The 17,034-nt window shown below is 43.5% G+C and overlaps 1 protein-coding gene across 2 annotated transcripts; it reads right to left on the bottom strand.

Annotated features, from left to right (window-relative positions):
• Window positions 1-262: 262 nt before the first annotated feature.
• LOC111971981 (actin nucleation-promoting factor WASL) lies at window positions 263-16,624 on the bottom strand. Of its 2 annotated transcripts, XM_023998786.2 has the most exons (11): window positions 15,991-16,624; window positions 13,186-13,320; window positions 12,968-13,054; window positions 12,776-12,872; window positions 11,962-11,985; window positions 9,102-9,318; window positions 8,702-8,744; window positions 6,468-6,621; window positions 3,929-4,506; window positions 3,735-3,843; window positions 263-2,957 (listed from the first exon to the last, which is right to left on the bottom strand). In XM_023998786.2, the coding sequence occupies exons 1-11, from the start codon at window positions 16,093-16,095 to the stop codon at window positions 2,896-2,898; spliced, it is 1,611 nt and encodes a 536-aa protein (XP_023854554.1). In that variant the 5' UTR covers window positions 16,096-16,624; the 3' UTR covers window positions 263-2,895. The 2 variants fall into 2 exon arrangements, with proteins under 2 accessions (XP_023854554.1, XP_023854555.1); XM_023998787.2 differs by lacking the exon at window positions 11,962-11,985.
• Between the last annotated feature and the right edge of the window lie 410 nt (window positions 16,625-17,034).

Below are 17,034 nucleotides of genomic sequence, written 5' to 3'. Positions count from 1 at the left end.
CCAATCACTAAGGTGCACCACAGGGTGAATGGAACTAATGCATAGAATAGAATATTTTCACTGTACAACTTCACTCAAGCGAAGTAATGCAGTTTAGTGAAGTCATCTACAAAAGGAACGTGGTTTCATAAAGTTACCTACAAATTATGTACCTAAAATGATCCATTGTTATCCTCTTAAATCTTTAAAACACATACTAGGTAAATACAAGTTGAAATAGGGCTCAATTTAATATGTAAAAAAAGGAACACTTGACAAGGTCTCTGTAAATATTAACATTTATTTAAGTATACAATTTAGTATTTCCATTGCTTTTTCCAACCTATTTTGAAGGTTTGATGTCAGTATTACGATTTCTTAATGCAGCAATCACCTCGGTGGAGGATGGTATAAATTGAGACAGGCAATACGGTTCAAACAGCATCCATTTGGCTACTTCTGTATATACTGTAAAATTGAGTTTCACAGGCATCATTATCAGCAATATCACCATGAAAGCATTTAGGATAGTGAAACCAAAGCCTTGTAGAAGCTTCGTGCAAATGCCAATTTTGGTTCCTTATTAGCTTTTGTATGGAGGCATTTATAGATTCATCCCATAAAAGTTCAAGAAAAACTGGAAGATGTTTCTAGATCTGCTGAATATGAACACTGACCTAATAGCTAGTAACATAAAAAATATTCTAATTTCAGCAGGGAGGAGAGAATAATATTTATTGTAACAGATACAGTGAGAAAAGAAACAAAACAAAACCTAAAATGATTCCTATGAGTCTATTTTTGTATAAGTTATACTTTTTTGTAGTGATAATTTCCCCTCTGAAAGTTAATACAGGACACCTCTGTAAACCCATAATGAGCAGAACATTTCTGTAGTGTCAATCATAAATGGATTCTAATAAAAGCTACTTTAAGAGCTTCCATGATCCTCTCCGGTCCTCTGTAGCTCATTTGGTAGAGCACGGCTCTTGCAACGCCAGGATAGTGGGTTTGATTCCCAGGACAGCCAAACGTAAAAAATGTACGCACTTGTGACTAAATCACTTTGGATAAAAGCGTCTGCTAAATAGCATATATTATATATTCCAATATTAAATGACTGGCAGGCAGCATACAGATGTAGATCTTAAATTTGATCATCCTTTTGCTGGAGAACCTTTCCGCAATGTAGGACATTTTTAACTTGTAGTGTATTTGAGGTTTAAAAAGGCTTCTCAAGTTTCTAATTTCCAGACTTGATTTTCCCTCATGAAAAATGTCCATTCATTATAATCTACATAATAATTCACAGTTCCGGCCTCCCGAGTGGCGCATTGGTCTAAGGCTGTACCACTAGAGATTCTGGGTGCGAGGCCAGGCTCTGTCGCAGTCGGCTGCGACCGGAAGGCCCATGGGGCGGCGCACAATTGACCCAGCGTCGTCCGGATTAGGGAGGGTTCGGCTGGTAGGGATATCCTTGTCTCATCGCGCACTAGCGACTCCTGTGGCGGGCCGGGCGCAGTGCACGCTGACACTGTCGCCAGGTGTATGGTGTTTCCTATGACACATTGGTGTGGCTGGCTTCCGGGTTGGATGGGCATTGTGTCAAGAAGCAGTGCGGCTTGGTTGGGTTGTGTTTCGGAGGACGCATGGCTCTCGACCTTCACCTCTCCCGAGGCCGTACGGGAGTTGCAGCGATGAGACAAGACTGTAACTACTAACAATTGGATACCACGAAATTGGGGAGAAAAAAGGGGTGAAAAATACAACTAAAACATTTATAATAATTCACAGTTCCTGTTGCTGCAGGATTATTTTCCTGCTGTAGCAAACTGGCTCAAATTAAGATCCTACATCTGTATACTGATCCTGCCCATCGTAAGCTTTGTTTCCCCCATCACTTTAGCACATTGTTGGAACACAACTATGACATTGCACTGTTACTCTTATAGTAAATTCAATTTTGAAATTGTGCCAAGATATAACAGCTTTGAACGTACAAGCATTGAACACATTTACGAGTCAATTTGGGCTTACAATTCTAATAAGTGGACTCCATATGAAAAAATAACTGTGCTAAACTAGGATCTCATTAAGAAAATCGAAGGTACAGAAAAGTAGAGTAAGAAAATAGTGTTATCTTGCATTAACAACAATAACGACAACAATGACCTCTTTCGTTTGTTACGTGTGTGTGTGTGTATATATATATCTCCATCTCCCTTTCTTTACGGACAGGGGAACAGAACACACCAAACAAATATATCCTAACTAGAATTGCACACTGTTAATCCATCAGATACCGTACTACTTGAACCTGCTGTCTTTAGGCTGTCATAACCATGACATAGCAGCAATGTGTTATTCCATAGGGCTCAGTGTTCAGAACGTTGCAGATAGAAATATAATGTTAGCTGATACTGTAAGTGAATAAGAACTATTCTTGAGGACCGAGAATCATATCTATTCTACACAATACGTTTCTATCTCTGGACGTTCCGTGACATTGCACCCTCCTAAACAGACACCAGGTGTCATTGGTGATTTATAACACCTTGTATTAGCTTACGACAAGCAATCTCGCAGCGTCACATGCAGTGGTGGTCAGCCTGAGCAAGTCAGCGTATTACCATGAACAGTTGTGACAGCTTATAATATTTGTATATCATGCTTTTAACGGTGATGTGAGCATTCTATGACAGAGTCGCAGGAAAGTGTTACCAGAGATACTCTACAGAGGGTATGTGACAACACTTTACAGATTAAATGAACAAGGTATTGCACAGGTTAATAAAAGCAAAAAGGCAACAATAAATAGAGCAAAATCATAGAACATTCTCAATTTTAGTCAGTTTTTGGAAGATTTTAGGATCAGTTTAGTGTCAGTTGTGTTGGGGAGGAGGACGAGAAACTTTACTAGTCATCCCATTCGTCGTCATCTTCGAAATCCTCTTCATCGTCATCATCCTCATCTTCATCTAGGAAATGTCAAAGCAGACTTGTTAACAAAATATAAAGAGATCTACATCTTTTATTATTAAGGCCAACTGGTAATAACACAATCCAGATGAATTCTCAAAGAACACAAGTACTTCAATTCAGCATCTTGACTTGCAGCTGCTCACCAATGGCTGCATGGCACAAGACTGTATTCGCCCTCTGAGCTAAAGTCGAGGCATTAGCTCAGGGAGTCAACGTAAGGCTTCAGGTCTCAGGCAAGGTTATTCATCAAGCAGGTTAACTGTTAACCGAATCACTTCCATCACACAGTCGGCTGTGTTGCCTTGGACTTTTCTGCTCTAACTCACTGTGAACATTCGTCATTGCTGTATATTTAAGCAATAATACCTGAGGAGGTGTGGTATTTCGCCAACATACCACGGCTTAGCGCTGTTCTTACGCACGTCACAACGCGGAGTGCCTGGACACAGCCCTTAGCCATGGTATATTGGCCATACACCATAAACCCCTGAGGTGCCTTATTGCTAATTAGGACAGTAAAAATAATTGTGTCATACTCGTGGTATACGGTCTGATATACCACAGCTTTCAGCATTCAGGGTTCGAACCACTCGGTTTATAATTCATGAATTTGTACTCTGTATAGTGTTTTATTTTGAGTGGTATTGTGCGTTGTCCTGTTCACTGTTGCAATGCCTCCTGGCCAGGTTGTTAATGTAAATGAGAACTGGTTCTCAATTGACTCATCTGGATAAATAAAGGTGAAATAAATAAACCTGCCAGTTGGAACCTACCTGAGGAGTGGATGGCTTTGCTCCTCTTCTGCATGACTTCCATAAGTGCCCCCACGATGCCTGCCGAGGGGGCCGGTGTAGGGGAGCCCGATTCTGGGCCGTCTGGTACCTGAGACACGCAAACACAGTTAATCACACACACAAACAAACATGGAAATACACTCAAACACAGACAGGCAGACAGTGGCACTTACGTTTTTTAGCTGGATGCCCTGCCGTATCTGGTCGAGCAGCGCATCGCGCCCTACGGTGGTGGCTGGTGGCTTGGAGGCCGGTGGCTCCACCTTCTTCAGCTGGGTGCCCCCACGGATCTGCTCTAGCAAGGCCGACTTACCCCCCGAGCCCGGGGGTGAGTGGGGCGACTCCACACCACCGTCCAGCTCTGGAGGGGGCGGGGGTCCAGGTGGGGGTGGTGGTGGAGGAGGTGGAGGAGGAGGGGCTCCCCCGCCACTGGAGGGTGGTGCTGCTGGTGGGGGAGGTGGCGGTGGGGCCTGGGGGGCGTGTGAGGGTGGAGGCGGTGGCTGGTAGTGGTGGTGGCCGTGGCCCCCTCTGTTGGGGGGCGGGGGAGGAGGGGGGGCTCCTAGGGCACCAGGCCTGGAGGGGGGAGGGGGGGGAGGGGCAGAGGTGGGGGCCCGAGAGGGTGGAGGTGGTGGCGGGGCACCCCGGCCACCTCGCGATGGGGGTGGTGGTGGTGGTGGGGGAGGAGCTGGGCCCGAGCTGTGGGGTGGGGGAGGAGGAGGTGGGCCACCCCGAGAGGGAGGAGGTGGTGGGGCTTGGTAGGACAAAAAAAGATGGAAAAGGAGAGAGAGAAAGATGGAAAAGGAGAGAGAGAGGGAAAGAGAGAGAGAGAGATCAGTTTGACAGTCACAATATCCCATTCAGCAGGGGTTTGAATTACTGGGGAGAACGAGAGTTCTGAATGATCCCATTACAAAATCAGGGCTCTCTCACTTCATAAGCACTGAAAATAACTTGTGCATGAATCCCCAAAAATGTTGTTCCCAATTATAGGTTATCCCCCAAGAGTTAATGCGCAATTCAAACCCTGTCATCCAGATACTCTGTTAAAAATCACTCCACAGCCAACCCCCCACGACAGCACAGCAACTTGGCAACCATTGAGCTCAGAAATTCACTTCTGGCAACATTTTAGCCTTTCGATTCTGTTCATTTTAAATTCAGACAAACCAAACAGCGGTCAGCTTTATCCAGTTGTGCAGGTCAAAGTTCACACAGTCAACACCTGAGGCAGAAACACACCAACCACCACTATGGAAGCACACCGATAGTTACCCACCACACCACCTGGGCGGCCCTGGGAAAAGACCACATGAATAAGCCCCGTCTGGCATTCAACATCTCATTACCAGTGGAGTACATTCTCACCATTGACTTCATTAACTTCAGAGTTACAAGGAAGTTCATCACATTTACAGTGGGTGGAATCCTTGATACTTGAGATAAATGATTGATATCTATACACTAGATGACTGATAGGGGGCACTGTGTTGAAGCCACCGTGCCTCCATCTTCACACTCCCCACAATTGTAAAAAATTATTGGAAGCTACCTACCGCATTTTTTTTTTTTTTTTTTACGTTGCTGCTTCTGCTTTACTTCCCTACTGTAGAGCACCGGTGGCAAACTTGCCAGAGTAAATTAATTGAGAGTCAATTTATAGAGAATAAAAGTCAAGTAAACAAGTATAAAATGTATAAGTGTAATTTTATACTTATTTCATTCAAGTTCGCTAACATTATCTAGACCTACTAGTAGGCTAGTTCTGTTGTGATAATAACGTTAGTTGTGTTGTGTCAGAGTTGAGGCCCGGGCCATCCAACAAAGCCAAAAAACTATAAAACGTTGGTGAGCATCCACACTAGAAGAAAGTGTATCCTTCTCCAGGCCTACACCTGTCAATCAACTGTTCAAAGCATCCTACTGTACGCCACTATTAACAGGGTGGTAACAAGACCATTCATGAGGTCTCCAACCCACAGATACTGGTTCAGACCATTCAGTGCTTTCAGGGTGTGTTCATTGTCATAGTGACAACTGAAAATAATACTTCAATGTAAATGTAGGCCTAATGAAAAATAATATAGTAATGCATATTTAAATGTAGCCTGTGCATCTCTTAAACATACAGCATGTCATTGCCTCATTGCTAATTAACAAAAGTTATGTAACACCCAATTCCCCTGTGTGAAAAAGTAATTTCCCCCTTACACACAATAACTGGTTGTGCCACCTTTATATGCAATGACTGCAACCAAATGCTTCTTGTAGTTGTTGATCAGTCTCTCACATCACTGTGGAGGAATTTTGGCACATTGTCGCATGCAGAACTGCTTTAACTCAGGTGGATAGCATTGCATGTATTAATGTCTACATTACTTTGTGCCACATTTATTCTATTACAGACACCATAATGCATACTTTTAAATGATATGTGACAAACATTAAAAAATATATATACTTTAAGGAAAATATTTGTAAGATTACTAATGTTACTGTCCACACTACAAAAACAAAATACATGTAATTTTATCCTTGAAACATTTAATTGAAATACTGTAGAATTATTCATTCAAATGGAGGACTGCACCTAATGCAGAGTGCCAATATGGCCGACTGGCTTTTCAATGGCCAATACATAGCATCAGATCTCCAGGGTTTATATACATCATTGCTTGAGATACAAGGAACTGAGGATGATTCCAGTGAACTCACCTTGCCTACGGAGCTCGTTCTTGACGGCCTCCACCCCTCCTTTCTTTTCGATGAAGTCATAGATGACCTTGGAGGTCTCCTTGTCCTTCAGCTGGGCCTCTGAGATGCCACACATGTCAAACAGGTTCTTTAGCTCCGGGTCCAGGTTATTCAACTGGGGCAGAGAAATAGAGATAGTGAAAGACCGGGTCAGGACAATTCAAAACCAACATATTTGTTTCTCTTGGCATTTTATCCTGAGCGGATGGAATCTGTAATGTTTTGAAAATGGCAAAAAATGATGCTCTACATACAACCATGGCCTGCCAAACACAAAAATGCAATGCCAATTCCATTTAAGTAATAAAACGTAAAATACCTCGGACAAGAATCTAATTATTTTGTCAATCTAAGTGCCATTCTGCCATCTTCTGGATGAACACGGGTATTGCACCAGATTGTGCACACAACAACACATGGCCTTTAACTGACTACTTTTTGTTTGTTCAATCATAATTGGGTAATAGTGATCTCTGCAGCTAGTCTTCTTTGCTTCGGCACGAAAGAGTGTGCGTGATACTTCTGTATGCATGATTAGTCAAGTAAATAGACATGCAATTAAGCCCAAGGGAATGGGGTTCAATCAGTCATGCTCATTACTGTCATTAAAACAGACTGTATTCTCTCCATTAACAAACTCTCTGGTCCACTTGGTTCTTAGTGACATGTATCACTGACTGCAGATTCAGACTGTGTTTTAGATGTCTTCCTCTGTCTCACTCCGGATTGAATTCAAAACCCTTCTGCTGACTTTCCAGTGTTTTCATGGAAATGCCCCTTCTTATCTCAAAGAACTGCTCACCCTCCATAACCCCACCCGCACCCTCAGGACAAGCGATAGCCTGCTCCTCCACGCCCCCAGGACTAAGCTCCGCTCCTTGGGGGAATCGGGCTTTTTGCTTGACCGCCTCCAGAATGCCCTCCCAGACCACCTGAAGTCACCACAGACTCTGGAATGCCCTCCCAGACCACCTGAAGTCACCACAGACTCTGGAATGCCCTCCCAGACCACCCGAAGTCACCACAGACTCTGGAATGCCCTCCCAGACCACCTGAAGTCACCACAGACTCTGGAATGCCCTCCCAGACCACCTGAAGTCACCACAGACTCTGGAATGCCCTCCCAGACCACCTGAAGTCACCACAGACTCTGGAATGCCCTCCCAGACACCTGAAGTCACCACAGACTCTGGAATGCCCTCCCAGACCACCTGAAGTCACCACAGACTCTGGAATGCCCTCCCAGACCACCTGAAGTCACCACAGACTCTCGAATGCCCTCCCAGACCACCTGAAGTCACCACAGACTCTCGAATGCCCTTCCAGACCACCTGAAGTCACCACAGACTCTGGGCTCCTTTAAAAAACAGGGCTAAAGACCATTCTCTTTAGGAAGGCTTTCTGTTCATAGATGTGATCCTTGGTGTCAGCTGTCCCTTGTGGTGTCAGCTGGGTTCTTTGGTGTCAGATGTCCCTTGTGGTGTCAGCTGGGTTCTTTGGTGTCAGTTGTCCCTTCTAGTGTCAGCTGGGTTCTTTGGTGTCAGTTGTCCATTGTAGTGTCAGTTGGGTTCTGTGTGTCAGTTGTCCATTGTAGTGTCAGTTGGGTTCTGTGTGTCAGTTGTAGTGTCAGCTGGGTTCTGTGTGTCAGTTGTAGTGTCAGCTGGGTTCTGTGTGTCAGTTGTCCGTTGTAGTGTCCGCTGGGTTCTGTGTGTCAGTTGTAGTGTCAGCTGGGTTCTGTGTCAGTTGTCCTGTCTAGTTGTGTCCATTTTTCTTTCTATTTGGTTTTTCTATTTTATGCACTTTGGGATTATTCTGTCAAATGAAAAGCGATTTACAAATGTAATAAAGCATTATTATTATTATTTAGCCTGGTCCTAGACCTGTACTGTATGTGCTTAAGCCAACTTCTCTGACAGTTGTTTGAATAGCATGACAATGATAGACATAACAATAACTCATCTGGCTAATATTGGCAAAACCACGTAACATTTTTGAAGCTTCCCAAAACAGTGACAACAGATTTTCTGGAATATTCGGGGTTGCAAGAGGGGCTTGTATGACAGCATTGACTGTATGAGAAGTATGCGCTGTATCCAACAGAGGCCATTGTGTGGGTCAATCATGGGTCGGCCACACAGGTCACCATTGTGTGCCCATGAAGGGTGTGTGTGTGTGTGTGTGTGTGTGGTACTCACATCGAAGCCTGTGTTTGGGTCCCAGCCCACATGGCCGATGTGCCTGAAGAGAGACAGACACACAGGACAGACAGGGATGAGCACATACATACACGTGTACCCACACGCAAGCCGGTTCACGTGTGCAGCTGCGCATTACACATGCAGCAACAAACACGTCCAACACGACAAACCCTCATGTAAACCCACTGGCTTGTGCACGCACACATGCACGGGTGCAGTTCTGAATGCACACAAACACAATTGAGCCATTGAAGAGGTTCACAAGACACAATGAAGCACACCCTCAAACGTGAGTGACGAGCTCAATACGTTACGCAACAACTTCACAGAACATAACATACATACAGGAAAACTCCTGCTGCGCTACATCTCTCAGACAGAAGGGTGGTCCACTCACTGGAAGTTGCTGGGGGTGCCTATGTCAGCCTTGGTGAGCTTCTTCCTCTTGCCCTTGACTTTCTTCTCCTTCTTGCTGAAGCTGCTGTGCAGCATGTTGTTGACGTGGTGTGGCTGAGGCTGCTGCTGGTGGTGTTGATGATGGTGGGAGTTGTGGAAGCGCACATTGTTGATCTCCGGGTTCTTGATGTCCACTGTGGCCATAGGGAGAGCTGGGCCTTTAGTAGGAGGGAGAGGAGGGAGAGAAGGAGGAAAGGGAGAAACTGTTAGAACTAGAAGCTCAGAACCAGTGCTGGGAAGCTCAGAACCAGTGCTGGGAAGCTCAGAACCAGTGCTGGGAAGCTCTCACAAAATGAGTGGGAGCCAATCTAAAAGGTCATTCTTTCATTTCTTAGCATACCCAACAAGTTGTAATACAGACAGGTCCAATTATACAGCCCTTTTAAATTATTCATAAGAGACCCGAGGGTAACATTAATTTGCATACTTGACTGGCCGTAAAAAGCTTACTGTATAACTTGGTCTGTTTTGTGACTATGGTAGTCTCTAAAACCCATCAACAGTTCAGGCCAGGTCAATCTCACAGCTGACAATGCAGGACCACACACAATTAAACACCAGTCTTTTGATGTATTTAGAACTATTTCAAGTTAGTGTAAAGACAACTAACATAGGGCACTAACTGTCCTCTACACCTATGCCAGGACCTTTGTGAATATCTAGAACCCTAACACCAGCGTGTCACAGGGCTCCAAAAAACAGTCAGCATACATTCCATTTAAATTCTAATTCAGATTAGCGAAAGATTTTACATTTATGCCAAAAAATTATTACATCATTATGTCAATCATGTGCATTCATTTCTTTATTCACTAGAATTGAAATGGGATCTGCATGACAACAACCCTACCGTTAAACACCTCTCTCAGCCAGCTCTTAGTCCTCAGTTCTTTTAGCACCACACACTCTTCCTCAAAAGGACAACGGCATATAAAACCCATCCTCGAGCAGCACTGGACACCCAAGCAGACCCAACCACTCTTCCAACTTCAACTCACTGTCCCATGACTCTGATAAAGACAGACTTGATAAAGAGGTTGGTGCATAACATCCTTGTTCCATCCAGATGATACAGCGTTGGGAAGACCAATGGACTCATTTGATGGATTTTTTATTTAACTGACCAGCGAGACTCTCGAGGCTCTCAAACTACCTGTGGCTGCACCAGTGAATAGCACAGCAGTCTTTCACAGATTAAAGAATTGAAAGACTAAAGAAACGTTGACAGAATCAATCTGGTTGAAAACCAGTGTTTTTCCTCCCGGTGTGTGTGTGTTTGTGTGTGTTTGTTGTAACTTATGTGACATCAGTTAGGTCAAACCCAGAGTCACACAAAGACAGTTTTGGTCAACTTCTGAGCTGGGAGCCATGTTGCTGCCTTGGACAATTCAATTCATCCATTCATGATGAACACCTAGTGCTTCGTTTAAAATTCAGCTAATTTCTTGGACAGTTATTGGTCAATATTACCCAGGAGGCACCAACATGGCTGCTATGGATTATGTCTAGGAACTTGATAATAACGCCTTCTGATTGAAACTGTAACGGAGCTAGGTCTGTTAACTAGTCTTGCATGATGAATAACCTTGGCTGATACCTAGGTTAGGCTTCAGATCAGTGGGCTAACACAGTCTTCTGGAATCCAGAAACCCTCAATACATGGCTGTGGTCAAACCTCCCCAGTCCAGGCATTTGAGCGCACTCCTTGAGTCCATGTTAATCTCCACAAAATGCAGTTGGATCTGACATAATCAGTAATCCACAGCTAATCCCAACCAAATCCCTGGATTCCCTAGAAATGTTAGAAGTCTCAGCTATCGACGAGGACATGCAAGCATGACTTTGAAAGCTCCCTTGCCTTGAGACACGTTTACCCTCATCTTTCCACTTCATTGGGAGCTTTCAAAGGAGAACTTGCAAAGAATCCATGCAGTGGTACCATTCAGATGTAGCTGTTTGGCTGTACGTAAATCAATGATTGACAGACCAAGCTAACGGTTGTCCTCCTGTCCATTTTAGGCTTCAGAAATCTCATAAATGTAATCATTCAATATCAATAAATATTAAAGTGCTTCCTTTCCCAAAGCACACACTGCCAACATGACAGTGAATTATGACAAGGAAAACAAAATGAACATATTGAAGGAGGAGAGGGAAGCAAAAATGGAAATAACTCCCAAAGCAAAGAGCGAATCTAGGGAAAATATGTCCCCTTGTTAGTTTCACAATCAATAATGGGACTGACATATCCCAAACAATATCCTTCCACCATGGAGAATAGTCCTTCTACAGGATCCCTACATCTGGGTCCATTTGCATTCAAATATCAAATTCTATGCAATAGACTGTGATTAGTAAATGAAATTTAAGGTGTACAAGTATCTGTGAGAAGGCTGATTTAAAGAGAGAGAGTTGGCAGTTGGACACGCACTGAGAGACCCATATGGTTTACACATGGCACACAGAGGGCCTCATGCTGCACAGATTAACCCTAAAGCCCAATGGTAGGGCTAAACATTACAATGTCAACAAAGTCATACTCGGAGTGAGTGCATGTGTACTCATACGAATTTGATTTAGCCTATTTCTTTACAATAACTGACCCGTCTTATCATGCCATATCGCAAAGGGGTGTGTGTGTGTACATGCATACTACTGTACATTCGATTTTGCGTGACGGATTATAGGAGACTTTTGCTTTTGTAACGTAAAATAACAAAGGATTGTGTCCCACTACAACATGTTGAAGATCAACATTTGGACTATAAAAATCGGTACAATTCAAAGAATGGACAACATACCATTTGCAGGGTCACGTCTTTTCTCTGCAAAACAAAACGGGCACAATTATAATTTCTCAGCCAATTCAGATGGCAAAAGCCACAGCTATCAGAGCGATAGAGAGTGTATATGGAAGTGTGAAAGGAGAAGCAAAGTGTTTGGAAAGCATTCAGAGTTAGTTTATGAGAGTCAGATGGACAGACTGAAATAGGATGGAAGTCTGGAAAGGTAGCCACTGCAGGCTGGAGAGAATGACAGTTCTCTGACCAGTCAGATCCTGGCCGGCGGATAAATTCCAGAACAGATGCAAACACAAGAAAAAAATTGTTGTGGAAAAACAGTAGAGAATGAAACTAGCTGTCCCTAACATACCATTACAGTAGCCCCTTTCCCAGCCCCACGTCTTTGGAAACTCACTCCTCACAGCAAGAGCAGCACACGTCAAAGGCTGGCAAGCAGAGAGGAACAGAGAGAGATGGAGGGAAGCCAGAAAGGAACACCATCACAGCTTTTAACACGGAGACCCTCTGCTGTTTTGACTAGACAGACATACCACTGACTTTCCAACAGCAACCAGCAAAAAAATTGACGCAAGGCTCAATTCCAAACCCATTCCTAGACCCTTGCTGACCCCAAATGAACCCCTCGAGGAGTTACAAGATGCATCTAAGGCAAAATGATGGGATGATTTGGGATTGGGCCCTGTGGGGTTGTTAGTAGTAGAGCAGTGAGATAAATTTGAGCTTTCTTCACTCCCTGTCCAGAGGGTCAAAGGTTGAGGTGATGAGAAAGCAGAAGGCGTGTAGACTGAGCCTGCGGGGCCACTGTAGTTACCCGTTTTACGTTGCCGTCTGCCGAGTAGGTCTTTCAGTGCGGCTCTAAATCGCTTGGCCTCTTCCTCGCTAGCGAAGTTCAGGCCTACCTGGCAGTTCTGGAGATAGAGAGAGGAAAGAGAGATCAGTCATTTTTTTAAAGACACTGTCTATGTTGGGTCCACGAGCTTTCAAGCGGAGATAGTATACTTACATCTCCTGAAAACGAAATGAAATAGGACCTCGAGCTGTTGATTGAGAAGTTATTGTAGAGCTCCTGTTCAAACATGGTTTTCCCTTCCTGACAAGAGAGAAATAACAGTCACTGAAATTCCTATATTGGCAGCACAGAGAGGGATTTCCTCAGGAAAGGTATTAAGCTAGTGAGGCTAGGCTAACTTCAACCATCCTCCTTCTAATGCACTCACTCACCTTGATGTCAAAGACCCTGATGAAGTAGGACCTCAGAGGGTTATCCTTGATCAGACAGGCCACTCCGCAGCACCTCTTCACCCAGGACGAGCTCCTGTCTGCCCCATACACCTGGACCACCGCTGTGCACAGGGTCTGAGGACATCATCACAATGGGAGTGTGTGAGCGGTACTTACAGCAAAGTAAAACACCCTATAGTGACACAATGTTAATAAAATGTGATTCAAAAGTGGTGTTGGATTGCACATTACTTTTTTTCTACACGAAACTGACTGACTATATTCTACAACTTGTTACATGGGCCCCGTTGTTAACAAGCCGTACTAGTGGAATGACTCCAGGGGCCAATAAGTTATGACAGTATAGAGGAAGAGGAACACATCCACGAACAAGAAACACTGATTAGATGCCCCGGGAGCATATAGTACAAGGTTTGCAAATCAGACAGCCTAAGCAGACCTGATAGAGAATGATAGACATAGCCAGTAGCCACACAAACCAAAGCTTGGTTTTCTGTCACCATGGACACAGAGAGCGACCTATGCCAATCACCAAGGAGACCACAAGGAAGAGGAAATACCACTCCGGCTAGCTTCCTCTTCCTTGTCTATGATTTATTATTTCAGGTATGAGAGAGAGAAAACGAGGAAGCACTTCTCACCCCATACTCACACCTCATAACACAGGAAAGGTCACTGGCCAGACCATAGGCTAAGTCTAAATGTTCCCAAATCCCATGGTAGGAAAAAGGTTAAGGGGATAGAAAGAACACACATCGAACTATGGCTGTCTTACTAGACACTCAGCTTTGACTTTGGCATATGGTGTTGCTCCTAATATAACGTTATTTATCTGGACAGGGTACTGTAGACTATTGTAGTCTTTCCACTGGCTTGTCATTTGACACTTTTGTTCATCTAATGCAGCTTCTCAAGAATAGACTGATCTGACTTTCACAAATACCTTATTAGCCTTCAGCATTGGGAAAAGATGTATGTTCTGACCTAACCCATTCCAGAAGCTAACTTCATTTAGCGCCTGTTGATGATAGTATCTTCTGGCCAGAGGAATTTTGTTAAGAGCCCTGAAGATCTTTCTGAAAGTTAAAACGCTTAAGGTACCATATTGGAAAGGAATATACACTGAACAAAAACATAAATGCAACATGTAAAGTGTTGAAATAAAAGAACCCCAGAAATGTTCCATGCAAAAAGCTTATTTCTCTCAAATGTTGTGCATAAATTTGTTTATATCCCTGTTAGTGAGAATTTATCCTATGCTAAGAATCCATCCACCTGACAGGTGTGACATATCAAGAAGCTGATCAAACATGATCATTACACAGGTGCACCTTGTTCTGGGGACAATAAAAGGCAATTTTAAAATGTGCAATTGTCACACAACACAATGCCACAGATGTCTCAAGTATTGAGGGCGCTTGCAATTGGCATGCTGACTGCAGAAATGTCCACCAGAGCTGTTGCCAGAGCATTATGCTGCCCGTTTCCCTTTTGGGATCGTCTGTGGGGAGGTGCTGAAGAGTATTTCTGTCTGTAATAAAGCCCTTTATGGAAAAAAACGAATTCTGATTGGCCGTGTCTGACTGCCAAGTGGGTGGGCCTATGCCCTCCCAGGCCCACCCATGGCTGCACCACTGCCCAGTCATTTGAAATCCATAGATTAGGGCCTAATGAATATATTTAAATTGACTGATTTCCTTATATGAACTGTATCGCAGTAAAATATCTGAAATTGTTGCGTTTATATTCTTGTTCAGTATATTTTTCATATCAGCAAGGGATTTAAAAAAAAATGTCAAATGACTACACAACGTTATAAGGTTAGGGTTCCCAACCGGACATATTTCCATGTTACAGAGCTTGTTTACGGAAAACAGATGGAAGACAGAGAAATACCTTTGCTAATTAGCTATGTGCATATCTGAACAACTGTGTGTAAACGAAAGATGGACACCACAAACGTGTTTTCACTGAAAAATACTGTCAGCTGCAACTGTTAAAACAGAGTATATTTTGCATTTGTTTTGATATGATATGAAAGTAGAGGGCTTTATGTTTCTAGAACCGTAACGCAATTGGGAATAGATTCTCGTTTAGATGGAGTTGGTTGTTTTGGCTGCCAGAGCCAATTCACCTCTAAACAGAACAGGGTCCTTGGACTATAAGGATTAACGTTAGGCTCTTTTAGTCCATTATTGGGATAGTTCTGACCATATTCCCTATTGTGCAAACACACAGGCTAATGTCTTCCCTCGGGAAGTTGCAATGGCTGTCAAACTAAAACAAAATAGTGAAGTGCAGAAATTCCATTCTGCAGTGCGTCAGTAGGCAGCACTTAATACATTAGCAGCAGTGCAGTCAATTTATAAACACACAGAGTCGCGTGCAACATTAGGTCAACATTGTATCGGCTAATGTTTATTAATAATGGGGTATGCACTGAATTATAATAGTGGCGTTTGCATTTGTTTTCAGGCCGGGGTAAACGAATACGCCAGGGGCAAATGTTCACATTTCCAAGCCAATTTCTTGACAACAAATCCCTTTGACAGGCAAACATCTCTGCTTTCCCATACTCTTCCCTGCATCGTTTCAGCAAAGCCATGGGAAAAGCTGCTGAGCTGTTATGCGTCTTATCGGCCTGCAGCCAGGCTATTGCCTAACATTAGCCTACATAACAGTACACTAACATTTTGCAAATAGCCTTACACATTATTTTCGCAAAGTTACAGGTAGATAAATTGCACTTGAGAGCTTAGTGTGGTCGTAAACAAGACAACTTACAATGCATTTCCTGCCCAGGTAGTTGAAGAGGCATTCGTTCTCTTGCGGGGTGAGGAGTATGGAGCCAATATTTCCAACCCGGCGTTGCGGAGGATGGCTATTCATGTTCCCAAATAATTTCCAGATAAACAAAGTTAACTGTTTTACTCTTGAATATTACATACAATTCGTGCAGCCTTTGGTCGCCATGGCCTGCAACTGCATCGTCTTATTACGTTGTTTCTAAGGTAGCTAGAGGCCTGAGAAATGAAATATTTTTGGATCCCGGTTGTTGAATACCGTCACCATGCCCCAGGGTCCTCGAAGAATCCGTGGAACCCCAATCTTGCAGAGGGCAAAATCTAAACTTTCATTCGTAACTCCAGCTGCAACATCGATAACGTTACATCCATCCAACATGGCACAGTAGGCAGTGTGAAGGAACAACCATTCCAATGAAGAGAGGGGGTGGAGAAACCCAAAAATCATATACAAATTAAAGAGTAAGGCCCCCTCTTCCGAAATAAATGAATTTGCATTAAAAAATATATATATCTGTATGTCGTCTGTAAATGTTCTGGTGTTACAATATAATGAGGATCCCAAAATATCACGAAGGATGGAATGGTCTAGGCCTATTTCCCAGTGGATTTTGCAAAAGGAATGCGTAACGCTGTAAGGGGGTGCGCGCAGAGCTGGGCGGAGACTGGGGCGCGTTCAGTAGGACGCAACGTTTTGGAACGTTCAGATAGAAATCCTATGTAGCGCAAACATGCTTCTCTGACATGTGGAATAAGGAATCACATCGGGTCTATTCATGGTTTCTATCTGCAACGTTGTAGAACGTTTGGCAACTGAACATGTTTGCTATTTATTAGGGTGGAGCTACTGCTGTTGTCATATTTTCAAAGAGAGCGATACAATGTTACATATGTACAGCATTTAACCTACTTATTACATCTAGAAGCATTTTGAGCACATGAACCTGCTATATAAAAATAAAATAAGTCATATTTTGCTTCTCTCTCTTCTTCTCTAGTTCTCTCTCTCTCAAACACAACTGAG

Source organism: Salvelinus sp. IW2-2015, linkage group LG13 (genome assembly GCF_002910315.2).
Source record: "Salvelinus sp. IW2-2015 linkage group LG13, ASM291031v2, whole genome shotgun sequence".
Classification (NCBI taxonomy): Eukaryota; Metazoa; Chordata; class Actinopteri; order Salmoniformes; family Salmonidae; genus Salvelinus; species Salvelinus sp. IW2-2015.
This window is presented reverse-complemented; position numbering and strand designations above follow the sequence as displayed.

Bases quoted from the DNA above. Each gene is read 5' to 3' on its own strand.
- LOC111971981 (XM_023998786.2), bottom strand. From the start codon at position 16,095: ATGAATAGCCATCCTCCGCAACGCCGGGTTGGAAATATTGGCTCCATA. The intron at 13,321-15,990 runs GTAAGTTGTCTT...TGATGTCCTCAG, and splicing joins ACCTGGGCAGGAAATGCATT to ACCCTGTGCACAGCGGTGGT. The intron at 3,844-3,928 runs GTAAGTGCCACT...TGCGTGTCTCAG, and splicing joins AGGGCATCCAGCTAAAAAAC to GTACCAGACGGCCCAGAATC.